General features: G+C 36.1%; 1 protein-coding gene across 1 annotated transcript in view; it reads left to right on the top strand.

Annotated features, from left to right (window-relative positions):
• The window catches only part of PARG (poly(ADP-ribose) glycohydrolase), a 219,830-nt gene that overhangs the window by 136,727 nt on the left and 63,470 nt on the right, over positions 1-19,633 (top strand). The window contains exons 10-12 of the mRNA XM_007938616.2: positions 24-103; positions 10,773-10,833; positions 14,894-14,969. Of these exons, the coding sequence (XP_007936807.1) occupies positions 24-103; positions 10,773-10,833; positions 14,894-14,969 (217 nt within the window). The remainder of the gene's footprint in view (positions 1-23; positions 104-10,772; positions 10,834-14,893; positions 14,970-19,633) is intronic.

Here is a 19,633-nt window from a genome sequence, read left to right as displayed (position 1 = left end):
TTTTTATTTTTGGTCTCTCTTAGGGTGTTTGAAGGACGTTCATCACGGAAACCAGAGAAGCTTAAAACGCTCTTTTGCTACTTTAGAAGAGTCACAGAGAAAAGTAAATTCCTTTTCCTATAATTTCTCTTACTGATGGGGACAAATCAGATCAAGTGACATGTCAGGAACATTTTGTGTTCAAAATACAACTTCTGCCAAAACCATGTTGAAATGGTACTAAATCACTATTATAATCTATATATATGTTGTATATATACATAAATTTGTGCTCTGTGTGTGTGTGTCTCTCTTTCTCACAGGACACACAGGATTTATATACACTGAAATCCAACCAGTGTAAAATGAAGTAATTTTTATGAATTAAAACTAATATTTTCAAAAGTCTTCTGGTTACCTGGTGCCATTCTGACAGGAATATATACCACACATGGGATGGCTTAAACAAACAAGAGTTTATTCTTACAATTTGGAGGCTTTAAGTCCAAGTTCAAAGTGCCAAGCTCTAGGGGCTGGGTGAAAGCTCTCGGCCTTGGGCTTCAGCTCTGACTCCAGCTCCTGGCCCACTAAAGCTAGAGGCTTTTCTTCACCCAGACAGCTGCTGGCTGCTGAGGCTGCCAAGCCCAAGGTTGACAAGTAACAAGGCACAGTCCTGATATTACCAAATCACATGGCAGACCATTAATTCAAGTCCATTGTAAGGCCCAAGGTCGGCAGAGCATGGCAGGCTTTTTGTTTCTTGTATATTAAAATGTAATCCACACTAAAGGCTGTAGTCCTTGATCTTCAACAGTAAGTGCTTCAAGTCATCTTCACTCTCAGCAAGGTTGTATTATCTGCATATCTCAGGTTGTTAATGAGTCTTCCTCCAATCCTGATGTCACATTTAACGGATGCTAGCAGTCACCAGCTAGTAGTAGATTGATATTGCCACTTTCATCTTAAGGAGCTCTGGTGGTTAATCATGGACATATTTTTTAATATCTCTAAGCCTCAGTTTCCTCATCTGTAAAATAAAATAATAATGATAATTATCTCATAGTATCGTCACAAACATTCAATTAGCAGTTACATCCTTAATAAATGTTAGCTGTTATCAAAGATGTGGAGGTCTGGTGGCATAGTTGATGAGACATTTAGCTGCTAACCAGCTGCTCTGCAGGAGAAAAATAAGGCAATCTACTTCCATAAAGATACATAGCCTTTGAAACCCAATAGGGGTTGCTATGAGTCAGAATCTACTTAAAGGCAGTGGGTTTGGTTTTGGTTTTGGTATTATCAATGGTGGCCTTTCCTGCAAGTTGATTATAAAGGACACCAAAATATCTCAGAAGTTTCCCTTTGCTAAGGACAGGCCAACCCTTGTCAAGTGAAATGAGTTCTTTCCAGTCTGGTCATCCAGATTGTCTTAAAAATGTGGGATTGTCTTGACTTATCATTAACTCATTTTAAGGTCATTTTTCTCATATTCTTTCTTTGTGTAATCTTCTTACATTACTGCATTTATTCCTCCTGAATGTATTGCTGTTGGACATTGTTCAGATTTTTGGAAAGAAATCAATTATTAGGATTTGGTTATTTAAGGGGAACAGTCATGCTTCTTTGAGAGAGGATTATTTATCTCTTAACTTACTGAATTTTACTTTTGTTTTTGTACTGAATGAAGTATCAAGGAAAATGTAGGCTCATTTGTAATAATTTGTTAGATGACAACACTTTTGATATTTTTAATTTAAATACAGGTAAACCTGCAAAAGCTGGAAACTCTGTAACATAGAAACCTGTCAGGGAAGGAAAACTCAAATATTTTCCACTAAATCAAATGATGGAATAGTGGTAAAACTGCACCCTTCAAAGGTGAAAAACTTGTGAGACAAAGAAGAACAAAGCAATCCCATTAAGTTCTGGATCTCACAGGTTTCACTGTAGAATGAATTCCATTATTATAATTATGTAACCCAGAATCAAATCATATGTTTTCTCCTAAACTTAACTTGCCTTCTTAAATTTTAGGATTCCAGATATTTTGAGGAAAAAGCTAAAAGTTGATTTTTTCAACTAGAATGTGAAAATCATTATCCAAAACAAACCAAGCACACTTTCGTTGAGTTGATTCCAACTCATAGCGACCCCCATTGGGTTTCCAAGGCAGTAAATCTCTACAGATGTAGGTTGCTCCATTTTCCTTCTGCAGAGGGTCTGCTGGGTTTGAACCACCAAACTTCTGGTTACCAGTAAGATGACTCAGGTACTAGGCCACCAGAGCTTCTGAAAATTGTTATAAGTTAACTTTATTAACTTTTTATTAAAAACTAGTCTGATTGAAAAAATGAATTGTAAATGGGTATTTTATTTTCTAGATTTTTCACCATTATGTTAATTTAATTTTTTATAGAAGTATGTGAAGCATTGTTAGAGATTTTAAGGATGTAAACCCTAAGGGGTTAAGGAGAAAACTAAAAGTAATAAAGGTTTGCAATTTAAGGATTAGTTACATAGAAATTCTATAGCCTGCAGTATAGACACTATAGAAACTTAAAGTTTTCCGTATTTCATTAAATCAAGGGCATCATAAATGGTAAGAAGTATCCTTACTTTATGTACCACTAGAAAGGGGAAAGGATCTCTCATGGTGCAGTGATTAAGGTATTTGGCTGCTAACCAAAAGGTTAATGGTTCAAACCCACCAGCCACTCCACTGGAGAAAGATGAGGCAGTCTGCTTCCATAAAGATTTACAGCCTTGGGAACTCTGAGTCAGTATTATGATGTCTTGTAGGATCGCTATGACTGGAATCAACTTGATGACTGCAGTGCAATGAATTACTTGGTATGGTTTTTCTAGCCATAATCTTTGTAACTCTCACCAGATCACTGGGTAACACCATGCAAGTAAGGTGTGTAGAACTCTTATGTTGGGATTCGTTAGTTTTGCCACTCTCTCAGGCATACAATGAGCCCTTCTGGAGGCAGAAGGGGGAGCTCGCTGCCACCAAGAGAGAAGAGCTGGAGGTGAAATAGAGCACATCTCTGAACCCAAAATCCCTGCACTAGACCTCCTTGGCTGAGAGAAGCCATGGAACCAAAAGACATGAGACAGAGCAGTAGGCTTACCTGGCCCACAAAGGCAGAGGTCAGGCTAAGTTGCCAAAGGTCAGAGAGGCATGCCTGAAGGCACAGCAGAGGGGAAACTGTCCTGATTCAAGAACTGTATCGTGAACATATTCCTCAACCTGAATTGTAGCCTGTTATTTCCCCAATAAACCCCAGAATTGTGAGTATTGTATGTGAGTTCTGTGGGGCCATTGTAGCAAATAATAGAACCCAGCAGAGAAGTAGTGAGTACCATGGGAGGGACGGTTTGTGTCAAAGTTGATAAAAAGGCTGGAAGGTGATGGCATGTATGGCCTCATAGGAATAAGCCTTGGTGTGGTGATGGTGATTCTGTCTTCTTGTGAAGTTAGAGGAAGTCAGAAGATGCCACTTCCATGCCCTTTTTGCAATGACAGTGGATTGGGTTTGGTTTTTGAAGAAGGAGAAAGATGAATATAATAGGAGACCTTTTGTACAAAGCTGGTACCCTTTATGTGAGGATAAATGAGAAATTAACCTGGCCATGCAGGAAAGGGACAAGAAAGAATCTTCCAAGTCTCAAACTTGGCACTGGTAGAAGGAGGGAAAAAAATCTCCACTGCGAATTTGAACCACAACCATTAGTTTGATATCTGAAGTCATACCACCAATGTGGTCCACACTATCCTGCAACAGAAGATTAGATTAAGACTGGTCTCAGGTTAGTGGTGTTCCCAGCAGAGGAAGATGTAGTATATCTTCTCTGTAAAAATTTGACTTTAATCCAGACTGACGGCAATGGCAACGTCCCTTCAATTATAAAAGTTGTATCCCAATTTCAAAAATTGAATACATAACCACATGTGCTTTTTAGGAGGATAAAATATAGTAATTCTATCAAGATTAACTTTTCAGTGTCGTCAAATATATATTATATTTGTAATGAGAATCTTGAAACTGAAAGATTTTTAAAGAACCTTCTGAGTTAAATTATTTTCAGCATAATCTGTCTTTCAGATGAAGTTCTTAAAAATTGGTGATAAATATGCAGTATATATTGTGATTTTATTAAGAGAAATACTGTCTAAAATACCCTATTTGAGGTGGAAGGTGCATTGTTATATAGAAGACAGATATACTCTAAAAGAAGTTTTATTAATAATTATATCTAAAGAACTATATTCTGCCTTTTCTCTTGCTTTGCTAGCAATGTTTATTTATGAATTACTCTTGGTCTCTCTTGGTATACATGAAGGCCATTTAATATGCTTCTCTACCAAGTTACTGAATGGTGACTTTCGAATAGACTTGCTTCTTTAGTGTTTGAATAGTTTTCTCTCTTACAAGTTTTAAATATACCTATTCATTTTGCTTAAAGTTAAATATCTAAAACATATTTTAAGACTCGTGTTAACAAAATTCTGTTCTCTTAAACAATTACTCCATATGGTTTTTTAAATTTACTTAAATTTTATTTATTTTCCTGGTGGTGGTGAGAATATGCACAGCAAAACATACACCAATTCAACAGTTTCTGCATCATGGACCATTTAGTGACATTGATTATATTCTTCAATTTGTACAACCATTCTCACCTTCCTTTTCTGAGTTGTTCCTCTCCCATTTACATAACTCACTGTCTCCTAAGGTTCCTATCTAATCTTTCAAGTTGCTGTTGTCAATTTCATCCCATGCATATGATTCTTAAAAGAACATAATACTTAAGGCAGTTTTTTTTTTTTTACTAGTTTTTGGCTTAAAGAATACTTGAGGGAATTTGTTTTGTTGTTTTAAAGGTTATCTCTGGGCAATGGTTTCAGGGGTTCTTCAGCTTCCATGGCTCCAAAAAGTCTGGAGTCCATGAGAATTTGGAATTCTGTTCTGCATTTTCTCCCTTTCAATCAGGATTAGTCTATTGAATCTTTGATCAAAATGTTCAGTAATGGTAGCCAGGCACCTTACACTTCTGGTCTCCTGGCAAAGGAGATTGTTATCCATGGGAGCAATTAGCCATACATTCCATATCTCCTCCTATTCCATACTCTCCTTCCTCTGTTATTCCAAGTGAATAGAAAACCCTCATTCTGCCTTGAATGGCCACTGGGAAGCTTTTAAAACCCCAGACACTATGCAAAAAACATTGGTATATTGACATCTCTAACTGTTACTATATAAACCAAACTTACTGCCTCAACTCCAACTTATAGCGACACCTTCTTGGGTTTCCAAGGTGATATTGCTGTGGAAGTAGATTGCCCTGTCTTCCTTCTGAGGCCACCAGAGTTCCATAAATATATAAAGTAAACATTGATAGACCTGAAGGGAAGAATGGACAGTACTGTATTGTCTATTTAGTGGCTGCATGTGTATTTATGATTGCCAAATCTTCTTGATGAATTGACCTTTTCATCACTATGTAATGTCCATCTTTATCTCTTTTGACAGATTTTGTCTTAAAGTGTACTTTGTCCGATACTAAGATTACAACCCCAGCTCTCCTTGTTATGTAGTTGGTACATGTTTGTTTTTTTAATTCATTCTTTACCCTCTTCCTTTTGATTGGAACATTCAGTGTATTTGCATTTACTGTAATTACTGATAAGAAATAACCTCTGCCATTTTGTTAATGATTTTTTGTATTTCCTAAAAATTAGTCTTTGTCTTACTTCTTGCTTTTGTGTTTTGCTGGTTTATTGTAGTGGGTTTTTCTGGTTCTATTCTCCTTTCCTTTTGTGTATATATATTTTTTCTTAATATATTTTCATGGTGGTCCATGAATATTTCAGTTAACAGCGTGTTTTTGTAACATTCTAGGGTAATTTGGTACCAACTTCAGTAATATAAAAGAAACTCTGTATTTATACTATATTTCCCCCTTGTGTTGTTGTTATGTTTTTATATCTCATGTGCCCTATAACATAATTTGATCCTTGTTTGTTATATATTTGTTACTAGAAATATGAAGGACAAAACATGTAGAATTACCAAGCATGAATGCCTTATTATTACCATTTATACTTGTATAAGCATTTGCCTTTATTGGGATCTTTCTTTTTATGTATGGCTTTGAATTACTTTCTAGTGTCCTTTCCCTTCCATCTACAGAACTCCCATATGTATTTTTTTGTAGGGCCAGTTTGGACTCTCTCAGCTTCATGTGTATCTGGGAATATTTTAATTTCACCCTTATAGCATTCTTGGTTGACTGCTTCTCTTTAAGCCCTTTAAATATATCATTCCATTGCTTTCTGGCCTCCAGTGTTTATGAGGAGAAATTGACACTTAATCTTATTGAGGATCCTTTGTATATGACTTTGCTTCTCTCTTACTACTTTCAGGATTCTATCTTTATCTTTACTTTTTCATGAGGGATATTGGTCTGTAGTTTTCCTTTTGAGTGATGTCTTTTCCTGGTTTTGGTATTAAGGTTATGCTTGCTTCATAAAATGAGTTAGGGAGGATTCCATCCTTTTCTATGTTTTGGAATACTTTGAGTAGGATTGGTATCACTTCTTCTCTGAATGTTTTATAGAATTCTCCAGTGAAACCGTCTGGGCCAGGATTTTTTTTAGTTGGTAATTTTTTGATAACCTGTTCAATTTCTTCTTTTGTGATGGGCCTGTTCAAGTTTTCCACATCAGTCTGTGTTAGTTTAGGTAAGTGGTGTGTTTCTAGAATACTGTCCATTTCCTCCAGATTTTCAAATTTGTTGGAATACAGTTCTTCATAGTATCCTGATATTATCCTTTTGATTTCAGTTGGTTCTGTTGTGATGTCACCCATTTCGTTTCTTATTCGTGTTATTTGTATCCTCTCCCTCTTTTCCTTTGTTAAATTTGCCAGTGGTTTGTCAATTTTATTGATCTTTTCAAAAAACCAACTTCTGGTCTTGTTGATTTTTTCTATAGCCCTTCTATTTTCTGTTTCATTGATTTCTGCTCATATGGTGGTTTTTGTCTTAAAGTCACTTTGATCAGAAATTAGTATTGCCACTCCTGCTCTCTTACAGTTGCCATTTGCTTGATATATCTTTTACCAACCTTTGATTTTTAGTCTGTTTTTGTCATTATCTCTAAGGTGTGTCTCTTGTAGGCAGCATATTGATGGGTTTTGTTTTCTTATCCAATCTGCAACTCTCCGTCTCTTGAGTGGTGCATTTAATCCATTAACATTCAGGGTGATTATTGATAAGTTTGAATTTGTTGCTGTCATTTTGTTATGTATTTTTTCATGGTGTCCCTGGTTTCTTTGTTCCATATTATTTTCTGTGCTGAGCTCGTTATGTTTATGAATTGTGTTATCCTTCCCGTTGTTGCTGTTGTTTTAGTATATGCTGAATATTTCTGCTTGTCTTCTTTTTTATTGTGATGTGAAGGTTTATAATTATTCTTTGAGGTTACCCTATGATTTATAAATTTATCCCTGAGTTTAGAACAGTCCATTCTATCTTTCAACTTTCTTAACTTCCTCACCATTTAGAAATTCTGTGACTGCACAGTCTTTTCCCTCTTTTTGTTTGTAGTTGTCCTCACTTGCCAATTGCTATCTCTGGTTTTATCTTTACTTTTTGAAAGTGATATAGATCTATTTGAGTTTATCCTGCTTAGGGTTCTTTGAACTTCTTGGATTTGTAGATTCATTTCCTGTGTTAAATTTGAAAAAAACTTTGTTATCATTTCTTCAAATATTCATTCTGTTCCTTTCTTTCAACTCCTTTTGGAATCCCATGATATTTATATATATAGAGAGAGTCCTTTATTGTTGTGCCGTAATTCAGTTAAACTCTGCTCAGCCTTTTTGAGTCTCTGTTCTTGTTGTTTTTCAGCACCTGTAATTTTAAATATTTTGTCTTATATGCACTGATTCTTTCTTCTGCCTGGTTAAATTTCTTGATAAGTCCTATTGCATTTCTCATTTCATTTGTTGTTGCTTTCAATTGCAATACTTTTATTTTTTTTTTAGAGCTTCATTTTGTTCTTGCATTGTTCTCTCATTTCTTTTATCTCTTTGTGTTTTCCCTTAGTTCTTTGATTATATTTAATATTGTTATATTCTTCCTTTTTTTTCATTATTTGTTCATCTCTAGATGGCATTTCACACACTTTCTTATGTTCATTTGCATGAACCATTGTTTTGCTATTCTTTGTGTTTGTGATTTTTTTTTTTGTTTGGGGCATTGGAATTTTCAAGGAGCTCTGTTGGTATACTGCCTAAAGCATTTAACTGCTAACCAGAAGGCTGGTAGTTCAAACCCACCACCAGCCACTCCTCGGAAGGAAGATTGGGCAATCTACTTCCATAGAGATAGTGCCTCGGAAACCCAAGGAGGGGTCGCCATGAATCAGATCTGACTTGAGGGCAGTGAGTTTGGTTTTTTCTCTGGTATTAACTTTCTTAGGTTCCCCCAGTGTTTGTTGTTTTGCCTTTACTGCTTTCTGCAAAAAAAAAAAAAAACTCTTAGGTTGGAAGAGCCTTTGGTCTTTGCTTACTAGTTCCTCTTCCTCTCTGTGATAGCTCTTTTTCCTGCCTTGGTTTCATTAGAATTTGAAAGTTCCTGGTCTCAGTTTTCAACTTTCAGTCTCTCCCAGATACATTAGAGAACATGCTGTGATCAGTCTCTACCTGCAGGTGAGGGAGTGCACTTTTCTCTCTGTTGTTATTAAGCTTTTAGTTTCTTTATTTCTGAAGCTGTGTTTTTAGTTGGAACACCTATGCTGGCTAATCCCCTTTTGTGTCTGGGTGTTCCCCATTAGTTTTGCCCCAGGTTGCCTTCCCTGCTCTGTAGGTGCTGTTTATATATGAGCTGACATTCAGGGAAAGCACAGATAGATTTTCCTCTGTTTCCAGAAGTATCTCTGAGAGATCTGTCAGAGCCCCAGTGGACCTTTGATGGTTGGGGGAGCAGTCTCCACCTACATTACCCACCTCTGGCCTCCACTGGAGGTAACTTTCTTCAACAGTTCATAGCAGTCCAGTAGCTGATAGTTACTGGTTGGGGGAGGGATTGTCATACTCCAAGTAGACCCCCAGGAATGTCTGCCTTGTTGCTACCAGAGTCCACCCCACAGTATATGGGCTGTGAGTATAGCCCCTACTCAAAATACCTGCTTCCTAGCACATAGCAGCTGCAGTTAGCAGTCTCAGCATCAACCAGAATAGGGAGCAAGCAAACATGACATGACTTCCTGGGAAGTCTGTCCTACTGGTTTCAGAGACCTGAGCTATGGGTACATAAGGAAGCAGGTGGAGTGTTGTCTATGAGAGCAGAATCCACTGCATAGGCCACTGCACAGCTCATTGCTACTCTAGTAATTCTCAGTGGGTTTGTAGCCAGCAGCGTCCAGGTTGCGACAGCACTAACACACTCCAGATGGACCCCTGGGGAGGTCTGCCTTACTGATTTTAGAGCAGAAGCTCGAGGTCCTCTCTCTTTATACGGGCAGGGGCTCTGGTGGTTAGGGAAGCAATCTCCTTTTCTAGGCCACTACCCCATTTCACAGCAACTGGAGGCCCTCTAGTAGCTAGGGGGAAGGACTATGGGAGAAGAGATTGTCCTACCATATGGGACTCATTGTTGATTTTTGCTAGTCTACAGTTCCCTGCTACTTTCTTCTGCTCCTCATTCAGAATCCCTCAAAGTTGAGCACTGTTTCCTTGTATTTCTTGTTGTATTTGTAGGGGAGGGTCAGAACAGTGGTCTCTTTATAGCACCATCTTCCCAGAATTCCGATCCATATGATTTTTGAGTTGTGATTGTTTGTGACTGAGGGCAAATAAACGTGCAGTCGTCCTTAGGAATGAAATGGTTGCCAAGTGTTCATTGGAACACTACCATCATTATAACTAATAGTTTCTGACATACCTCTGTTGGCTTAAGAGCTTTTTAAAAAAGAAGAAAACAGAAATGGCCTGGTCTTTATAGTTGTTCTTTGATTTGAATCAAACAAATTACTTCTGGTTAGCTGATTTATTTGTTGTTTTTTGCCACTGGCTTTAAAGAAAAATAAAAATAAAAACAAAAATCAAGGGTCTTGTCCTCTAAAATTATTTGCTATGTCAATAGTATTTTATTTTGATCCTCTCAAATCTGTTGGTCCTTGAAAGATATATAATCTTTTCTTTTCTAAACTCCTAAAACATAGTAATTCCTCCTGGCTAAAACACCTACTTATAAGCAGCTGCTTATCATTTAAGTCCAAGATTTAGCTGTGTCAACTCGAAAGGACATGCCAATGATTTTCTTTTTTATTTGTAAAATTTTTATTTAATTTAAATGTATATCCATTCACTAATCTTTGGGTTTAGGGTTAAGACTTTTTTTGAGAAGGAGTCTACAGATTACAATTCAGTTTTGCTTAGTTGCATAGCCTATACCCATTTTGCAGCTTTGTTTATTGAAAGGATTCTTTAAGTGTATTTGTGTTAGAAAGTGTCATCCAAAAGTACTGGTAAACAAATCCTACTGGTGTGCTGTTATTTGTATAGTTTCTTTTAGCAAGAACTTACTATTTTATAGAAGGGGTTTCCTAATGTAAAGATAATGTTAATTTAAATCAACTTCCTATTGCATTCTAATGCTAGGCTTGATATTTCTTGACTCATTTTATACCCATTGTTAGTCTCATTCTTTTACTGAATATGTATGATCTTTTTCAAATTAAAACTTATTTTGTGTGCATTTTTCTTTTATTGCTTTTATAGAACCTACTGGGTTGGTGACATTTACAAGACAGAGTCTTGAAGATTTTCCAGAGTGGGAAAGGTAATAATCATAAAAATAATCCTGCAGCTTTAGATTTAGAATGGCTGTTTTACTATGAGAGAATTCTACTTTATTACCCCTTAGAATATGGTTTCTTAATCTCTAATTGCCCTGGTACCAGGGAGTTCATTTTTATAAATGATTCATTGATAGATCTAATGGTTTGACAGACCATTCCTTTTGAATCAAAGTCTGCAACTCTTTGATTTCTACCCTTTTGCCTTGAGTTCGGTCTTCTGAAAACAAAATCCTTTTGAAATTAAGGAGTTTAGTGTGGCACGATACTAATATTAAACAGATCACCAATATTTAAATGTTCTTCTTTACCTTTCTTTCTCTTTTTTGGTTAGTGTTTGTATTTTGTGTTTTCTTTCTAGATGACACTTTTGGGAAACATTTTTTATTAAACTAAAATGATGTAGGTAGTAATTATCTAGGGTGACAAGAATTTTGAAGTTTGGCCATCCATGTGTACTATTGACAGATTTTGTAGAAGTTGCTAATTTACTCATAGATAGATAGATCGATGCTGAGGATAATAATGAATATGATTTAATTAATTAAGGTTCTTAGTGCCTGAAATAGTTAACGTGTTTCCTAATCTAGAGGTAATGCCTAGTACACTAAGAGTATGGACCAATTTTTTTACAAACACCTGAGGATATGCATATTTGGGTGTGCATTCGTGTTAACCATTGCCTTCCTTTTCATTTTCTAATAATGTTTGTCGTAGTTTGTAATCATTTTTTTGGTATTAGTGATGAAGGAAATTAATGAGAATTAATTTCCCTTAATTTTCTTAAGGGAGGTTAACTCAAGAAGACATATCTGCTTAGGTGATTTCTGTGGTGTTTTCATCCATCAGAGAGGTTTAATTTTGAGGAGAAAGTAAAACTAACTTAGTTCAAGAGGGTGAAGATATGCCTGAGATGATTATTAAAAGAGGCAAGTGAGTAAAAGATTAAGCAACCTGAAGGGGGAAAAAACTGATCCCGAAGAGGAAGAGACTATGTGTAACATTTTGGAGTCATGGCATATTAGAGATGAAAAAGACCCCAGGAAGTCATTTGGTCCAGTACCTACCGAAAGTATCAGTTGCTTCTCTAATACCTATGGCATGTGGAGATGAGACAGTTTCAGTGATGGGGGATTCACCATTTTACCTTAGTTTTTTCCACTGTTAAGGAGTTCTGATGGTGCAGTGTCTAAGACATTTGACTGCTAACCAGAAAGTGGGCAGTTCAAACTCACCAGCTGCACTGCAGAAGGAAGATGGGGTGATCTACTTCCATAAAGATTTATCGCCTTGGAAATCCAGTGGGGTCACTATAAGTTGGAATTGACTCAATGGCAGTGGTTTTTGGTTTATTCTATTGTTAGCTGCTTGTGTTACTATCTAATGTTTTCATTTAGTAAAAAAGTCTGCCTTACTAATGACTCTTTCACCTACATCCTGTCCTACTACTCCTGGTTCTTCTTTCTGGAGTTAAATAATTCTATTTTTTTTTTTAAACGTTAGACACTCCTTAAAAATACTTTCTTGATCCACCCCCAGCTCTAACAATACAAACAGTCATTTCTTCTCCACACTAAATATACTTATTTCTTCTATTTCATGTATAATGTAGATTCTAAATCTTTTAACTCTGCTTTTAACATAACTCCTTTTTATTGATCCATCTTAAAATGTGCCTAGAACTGAAAGTAACACTCTGCTACAGCATTAATCAGTGAAAAGAGAGTACAGAGGATTGTTTTTCTTAGCTGCTTCTATTAGTCTCTAACTGGTATTCAAATGTTCTTGTCCTTTTGGTGTAAATCTTGAAAGATCAATCAGAGAACTTAGTTTTCATTCAACTCAGCATTTCTGCTCTGCACTTGACTTCCAGTGTTAGTGTCAAAGGATACTCATTTGTACATCACCATCTGTAAGAGCAGGATAGAGATGCAGAGATCAGCAAGGCTGCTGTGTCCACAAGGTGTTTTGCCCCTAAGTAAGACCAAGATGTTCCCTTTTAATTTTGATAGACAGAATTTAACTTGTTAGGTTTTCTGGTTGGGTTTTTTTTTTTTTTTTTTTTTTCCTTATTTCATTAATCTCTTTTTTTTCTAGTTGCTTTGTAAGTGAGTTGGAGAATGTATTTAAAATCAATCTTTCAGACCTCATTGAACCAAAATATGTATTCACTTAAAGAGGGACAATGAAGAAGAGATGAGGATTGTTGGTGTTCCTGATAGTAAGGGGCTAAATGGCTGCCAGGAAGATAGAGGCTTTTCTGAATTATAAGGTTCTGGCATGTTATAGATAACACTTGATTATTAGTAAGCACCTTAGCTAGCCTTAGTAATCACTGAGAGAATAGTCAGTTTCTTTGATTCCTAGGGTAGGGATGTGGAGGATTTGCTGGGACAATAAGGGGACACCTACCAGGAAGTTGGAAGATGCTTTTAAAAAAAAGTATCTAGCAACTTTACAATTTTATTGACAACTCCACTATAAGTTGCCAACTTCAGTCATGGAGAATACTTAACAATATAAAGTTCTGACTGACAAACCAGAGATTTCTAGATCTTGCTATATTGTTTCAGTAGCATCCTCCTAGGAAGTCTGCCTCTGAGTAATAGCATTAGGTAAGTAGGACCCAAAGAAAAAGAAGTTAAAAACAAAACACCTTAGGTACAATTTCCTACATGAGATTTGCAAAGTAATTTTTCTGTAAGTATAGCATAGTGTTTAAAAGTTTGGACCATGGAGTTAGGTTACCTGGGTTCAAAACCCTGTGGTTTCATTTACTAGCCCTGGGCAGGATACTTAAATGCTTTCTGTGCTTTTGTTTTCTAATCTGTAAAAGGAAATAACAGTTACTGTGATGATTAAATTAGTTAATATAAATAAAGCACTTAGTACAGTACTTGTACTGAGTTATCTCGTGAGCTTACAGGTATCAGTCATTTGTGCTAGAACTTGTCCAGAAACGTGTTTAGACTCGTTGAAACCAGGAAGGGAACAAATCTCAGTGAGTAAATAGTGTTTCCTCAGTTAGCTTCATAAATTGTTTTCAAAAAATAGAATCCTCTCCCCGAAAATTATTACTAACTTTAGTGTAATTTCCACAAGTTAACTTATATTCAATTATAATTTATACTTTTTATTCAGTAAATGAACAGGGAAAAAAATCTAATAAGGAAAATATCATAAAATGCTATTAATAAAATAATTTTTAATGTAAATATAAATTTTTAATTTAAATGTAAGCCAGTTAAACACCTTAGTGACCATAGTTTATAAAAAGGAAAAAATATAACTGCCTTCTGGATAATCTACAGGTAATAGGTTCATCCGTTAGCTTTATTAATGTAAAAATGCCATAGATCAGAATTTCTGTGGCATGTATTTTCATCAAACACACCCCACACACATGCACATACACATTTATCAAATTGTTGAAAGGAAAGACCCTCTAAGAATCATATATGATTTATTGCCAAATCTTTCTATAGTTTTCCTTAGGTTACTCACTGTAGCATAATCATAAAATTTCATAGACCTTAATTTTTTTCTAATTTGAGAAACTTTTCAGCTATCTTAACTAGGAGAAATTTTGTATCATGTAGAGGAAAAATAGGTTTCAAAACAGTTCATTATCCATTTTAATTTAAATATGTATATTTACATATTTGAATAAAAAAAAACTTTAGATATGAATTTACACCAAAAATATTACTTGTTGTTGTTGTTGTTGTTATGTGCCATGGAGTCGGGCCAACTCATAGCGACCCCTCTTTGGGTTTCCGAGGCAGTATCGCTACGGAAGTAGATTGCCCAACCTTCCTTCCAAGGAGTGGCTATGGGTTTGAACTGCTAGCCTTCTGGTTAGCAGTCAAGTGCCTTTCACTACCAGAGCTCCCAAAAATGTTACTAGGCATCTATGTCTGTTTTTTTTATATTTGAATGGTTTCTGTTTTTCTTTTATTGTTACATATACTTTCTGATTGTTCTGTAATGAATTACTTGTCATTGAACAAACAAATAAGATTTAAAAATCTTTTTAAATTACAGATATGAAAAGCCCCTGACTCGGTTACATGTCACTTATGAAGGTACTATAGAGGGAAATGGTCGCGGCATGTTGCAGGTAGGTGAATCATAGCAATGTGTGTGTATGTTTGGGACTTTATCTTTTCAAGCTTCTGATAGTAGAGGAAATTTGAAAAGCTGTTTATTTATCTTCTAAACTCATTTAATGCAAAAAAGCATAATAGTAGAATGGAGAAAAACACCAAACAAATCATTTTGACAGCCTCAGTAATGTTGTTATCTGCTAGTGCATGCTCTCTGTTTCTCACATGCGTCTCTTTAAAAAAAACCTTTGACAGAAAATCCCAAGATCTGGACAACATCAGGCCTCTTGGTTCAGACATTGACTGTAGACTGACAGTGGAGGAAGTTCCCAGGGTATGGTCTTGACAAGCTGTCACGAGGCAGTTTTTTCTTTTTTTAAAGGTTCTTGCTGTGCCCTAAAAGATGACCAACTTGAGATGTTTTTCTGTTACCAACAGCCTTGTGTAGGTTTAGGAGTCAGACATCTAAAACTGATCGATAGGAAAGGCTTCATTTTATGCATAACAGTTTATTTTCAGCACATGAGCCAACTATGTTTGCTCATATTATATTTTCCTACTTTTAGATCTGATAATTTTGTCCACACCTCAGTCTTTGCTATTAATTGTTTCTGCTTTACTTTAGAAAAATAATTTTGGAAAAAGAGGTTAAAAAATACAGTACTTCATGTATCTAGCTTTAAAAAATGCTATAACACCTAACCTCAGCATGTTTTCCTTTTGTTTTATAATGCTTTTTAATTCACTAATCAGAGACAAAGGTTTTATATTCTTTCATTTATAAGAGCGTTGTAAATTTAGTTTTTATTGAAAAAAGTTTACATACCATCTCATTTATACTGGGAATAATATATTTTTTTTTTCTTAGCTCTTTATTTCATGTCTTACATTGGGTCAGAAGCTAGAGAAAGCAATTGCCTGAGAATGGACTGATTTGCTTGAATACATGCAAATTGTGAAATGTAAAATAACTAGACTGATTTGTGTAGTTTGGCTGGTTATTATATACTTATGCTCCAAGTGTCTAATGAAATAGATTCTTTATAGAATAGCTTTTATTTAGACATATGTTATTAAAATCTACAGAGAGGCAAAGGATGTGTTGTTTTAAATCACTTTCTCCCAGTGATAATTTGAGCTCATAAACAAAAATACTTAAAATACGTATATTAATAATGATCTGTACTTTGGGAAAGAAAGTACCTTTCAATGAAAAAAAAAATCTTGAAATATACTTTAAAATTATTTCAAATGAATATCACTTTTTCCTTACATACTCGTTTTGATGAAGTTTTCTCCTATCATAAAGTCATGGATTAACTGAGGGGAGTCTTAATACACATGAAATAAACAAAGCAATTGCTATTTAGCACCACAGGAATCGTGACCTTTCATTATACTATAATTCAACAAGGAATTACTTAGCAACATTCAAGGTTGAGATTCTCCCCACTTCTCTGGAATATATTATAGATGAAATGTAAGACCTCAGTAGATTAAAAGAATACCATAAAGGCTGCTAGCATTATTAATTGTTCTCCCTGCCCATACCACAAATCCCCAGGAGATCAGGGAATATTGTATTGCAGTGCTACAAAGCTCTTTATGTAGCATATAAATTACATTTTGCTGAATGGCAACAACAAGACCTCTCTAAGGAGTATTATCATTTCTTTCTTTTCATCAAATTATAATTCAGAAACTGAGTAATCTGAACAAGTAGCTTTAAAGCAACTTGGAAAATGACTGGCTCAACATATAGAAGCACTTATATACTTGTTTTCACGTACTGGAACAGGTTTCTCAACTGTAATAGCCTCTTATTAAGAACTTTTTTAGATAGTAGAAACTTTGATTTTCAAAAGACTCCAGTTTTTAGAGTCATACTGAGTTTAGGTATTTATTCTATGCACACGTTTCAAGCAATAAATGTCAGCCTTTTATTCAAAGAGTGAATAGCATATATGTTGAATGTATTTCATCCATCATTACCAGGTTGGTAATGATAAGTTGGATAGAGCATATTTCGTTTTAATTCTGTACCTTGTTCCAGTAAAAATTAACTTTAGCCCATCCCAGACCTTACCTGTTTCTCATTTGCATTTGCAATACCATTATATTTCTAGATACTCAGCCAGTGTCTCAGTACTAATGTGCTGTCCATTTTAATTCCTTGTTAGGTTATCTCTTCCCTCTGCTTTCTTTTTCATTGTCTGTTTGGGAGCTCTGGTGGTATAGTGCCTAAGGTATTTGACTGCTAACCAGAAGGCTGGCAGTTCAAAACCACCAGCTACTCCTTGGAAGGAAGATTGGGCAATCTAATTCAGTAGTGATACTGGCTCAGAAACCCAAGGAGGGGTCGCTATGAGTCGGATCCAACTTGACAGCAGTAAGTTTTTATTTATTTTTTTGAGATTCTAGTAGGACTTCCCTAAACTATATAGTAGACACCTAATCAGCCTCTCTGTTCTTAATTTTATACTTTTTCAGCCTATTCTTTAAACTCTAGCCCAAATTACCTTCTCAAAATACATATCTGGTGTTGCTTTCCTCTTTAGAGTCTTCCCCAGAACCTTCAAAATCAAGTAATAGTTCGTTAGCATGGCATTTTAGACCCTAGAGCACTCTTCCAACCTGTCGTATTGAATTGTGTCCCCAGTAATATTTGTCAACTTGTCTTGACCATGATTCTCAGTGGTTTGGCAGTTGTGTAATGATGTAATCATCATTCATGATGTGATCTGATAAGATCACCCAATCAGTTGTAAGGGGATTAGGGTAATGTCTTAGTTGTCTAGTGCTATAACAGAAATACCACAAGGAGATGGCTTTAAGAAACAGAAATTTATTCTCTCACAGTTTGTTGTTATTGTTATGTGCTGTCAGTCGGATCCGACTCATAACGACCCCTTCTTGGGTCCGAGGTGTCTACAATGGAAGTAGATTGCCCAAACTTCCTTCCAAGGAGTGGCTAGTGGTGAACTGTCACCCTTCTGGTTAACAGTCAAGTGCCTTAGACACTACGCTACCAGAGTTCCTTCTCACAGTTTAGGAAGCTGAAAGTCCACATTCAGGGTGCAAATGCAGAGAAAGGCTTTCTCTCTTTGTTGGCTCTGGAGGAAGATCCTTGTTTTCTATCTTCCCTGGGCCTAGGAGTTTCCCAGTGCAGGGACCCTGGGTCCAAAGGATGTGCTCTGCTCCTGGCACCTCTTTCTTGATGGCAGTAGGTCCCTCTCTCTATATATATACTCACTTCTTTCTCATTTTATCTCTTGTAAGATAAAAAGTGATACAGGCCACACCCCAGGGCTGTGTCCTGAATAAGGGTGTTATATAACAGCCTAATCCTCTTAAAATTAAGTAATTCCTGACAACATCAGTAGTCAGCCAGATTACATAAATACAAATGAGAGTCATGGCCCAATCAAGTTGAGCCATATTTTTGGGGTACATAATTCAATCCTTGTTGGATGTACGAGTTTTCTTTAGGTGTGGCCTAACACAAGATAAAAGAAGAGAAAAAGAAACAGATCGGAGGGACCTGACTACCACCAAGAAAGAAGAGCCAGGAGCAGAACACGTTCTTTAGACCTGGGGTCCTTCTACTGAGAACCTCCTAGATCTAGGGGAAGATTGAAGTCAATAAATATGTACATTTCCAAGGAACATTGGGTCTTGCAGATATTGAAAGGAGACAAGGACCTTCTTCCAGAAGTGACAGAGAAAAAAACCTTCCCTTTGAGCCAGTGCTCTGAATTTGGACTTCTAGCCTCCTAAACTGTGAGAAAATAAATTTTTTAAAGCCATCTACTTGTGATACTCTGTTATGACAGCACTAGGTAACTAAAACACTACCTCATTCCACTTGTAACCTTCTGTATATACTCTGCATGACAGGCAGACATGAGAGATCCACTGACCATTTCTCTTATATAACTATTAACATTAGTTCTTTCCCTGTGTCCTTTTGCATAATATTTCCTCAGCCAAATCTGGATCTAATGCCACGTTCTTCGTAAAGTGCGCTTATCCTTTGGTTATAGATTGAATTGTGTCCCCTAAAAATATGTGTGGTAAATTCTAAACTTTATGCCTGTGGATATAATTCCATTTGAGAATGTGTTGTTTTTGTTAAGGAGGCAGGATTAGTGTAGGATGTACTTGAGTCAATCTCTTTTGACATATAAAAGCAATTGGAGTTGGTGAATTAGGCAGACAAACTACTTGGACCCTTTACAACAAAGAAATGAGAAAACAGTTGAAACAGATACAGAGGCTAATTCTGGAACCCTGAACTTTGAAAGGAAGGATAAAGAAGTGGTTTAAATACTGACTAGCAGAATAAACTGGATGAAAACACTGAATAAGGGGACAAATAGAGTGGTTCACTGGTGACTATCATGACATTGTGGCCGTTTTGAATATTTATAAGTGGTGTTTCAATCTGGGCAACAACCTCATAATGGGGTCTATTTGCCAGGGGATGCATAGGCAACCACACTGGTGGCTGGAAAACAGAAAGCATCTGTGCCTACACGACCCAATCACATCTGCACCTCTTGTACCTCAGTTGATAGGGAGTGAGCCACTACCTGCTTCTGCACCAACTGATCAACAATAGCAACCAAAACCAGCTCAACACACCTTCGGCTGATTTACATGAACAGATAACAGAAAT

This window comes from Orycteropus afer, unplaced genomic scaffold, assembly GCF_000298275.1.
Source record: "Orycteropus afer afer isolate SDZICR_OR568_19922 unplaced genomic scaffold, OryAfe1.0 scaffold00052, whole genome shotgun sequence".
Lineage (NCBI taxonomy): Eukaryota > Metazoa > Chordata > Mammalia > Tubulidentata > Orycteropodidae > Orycteropus > Orycteropus afer.
The sequence above is the reverse complement of the archived record's forward strand: the minus strand, read 5'-3'. Positions and strand labels throughout refer to the sequence as shown.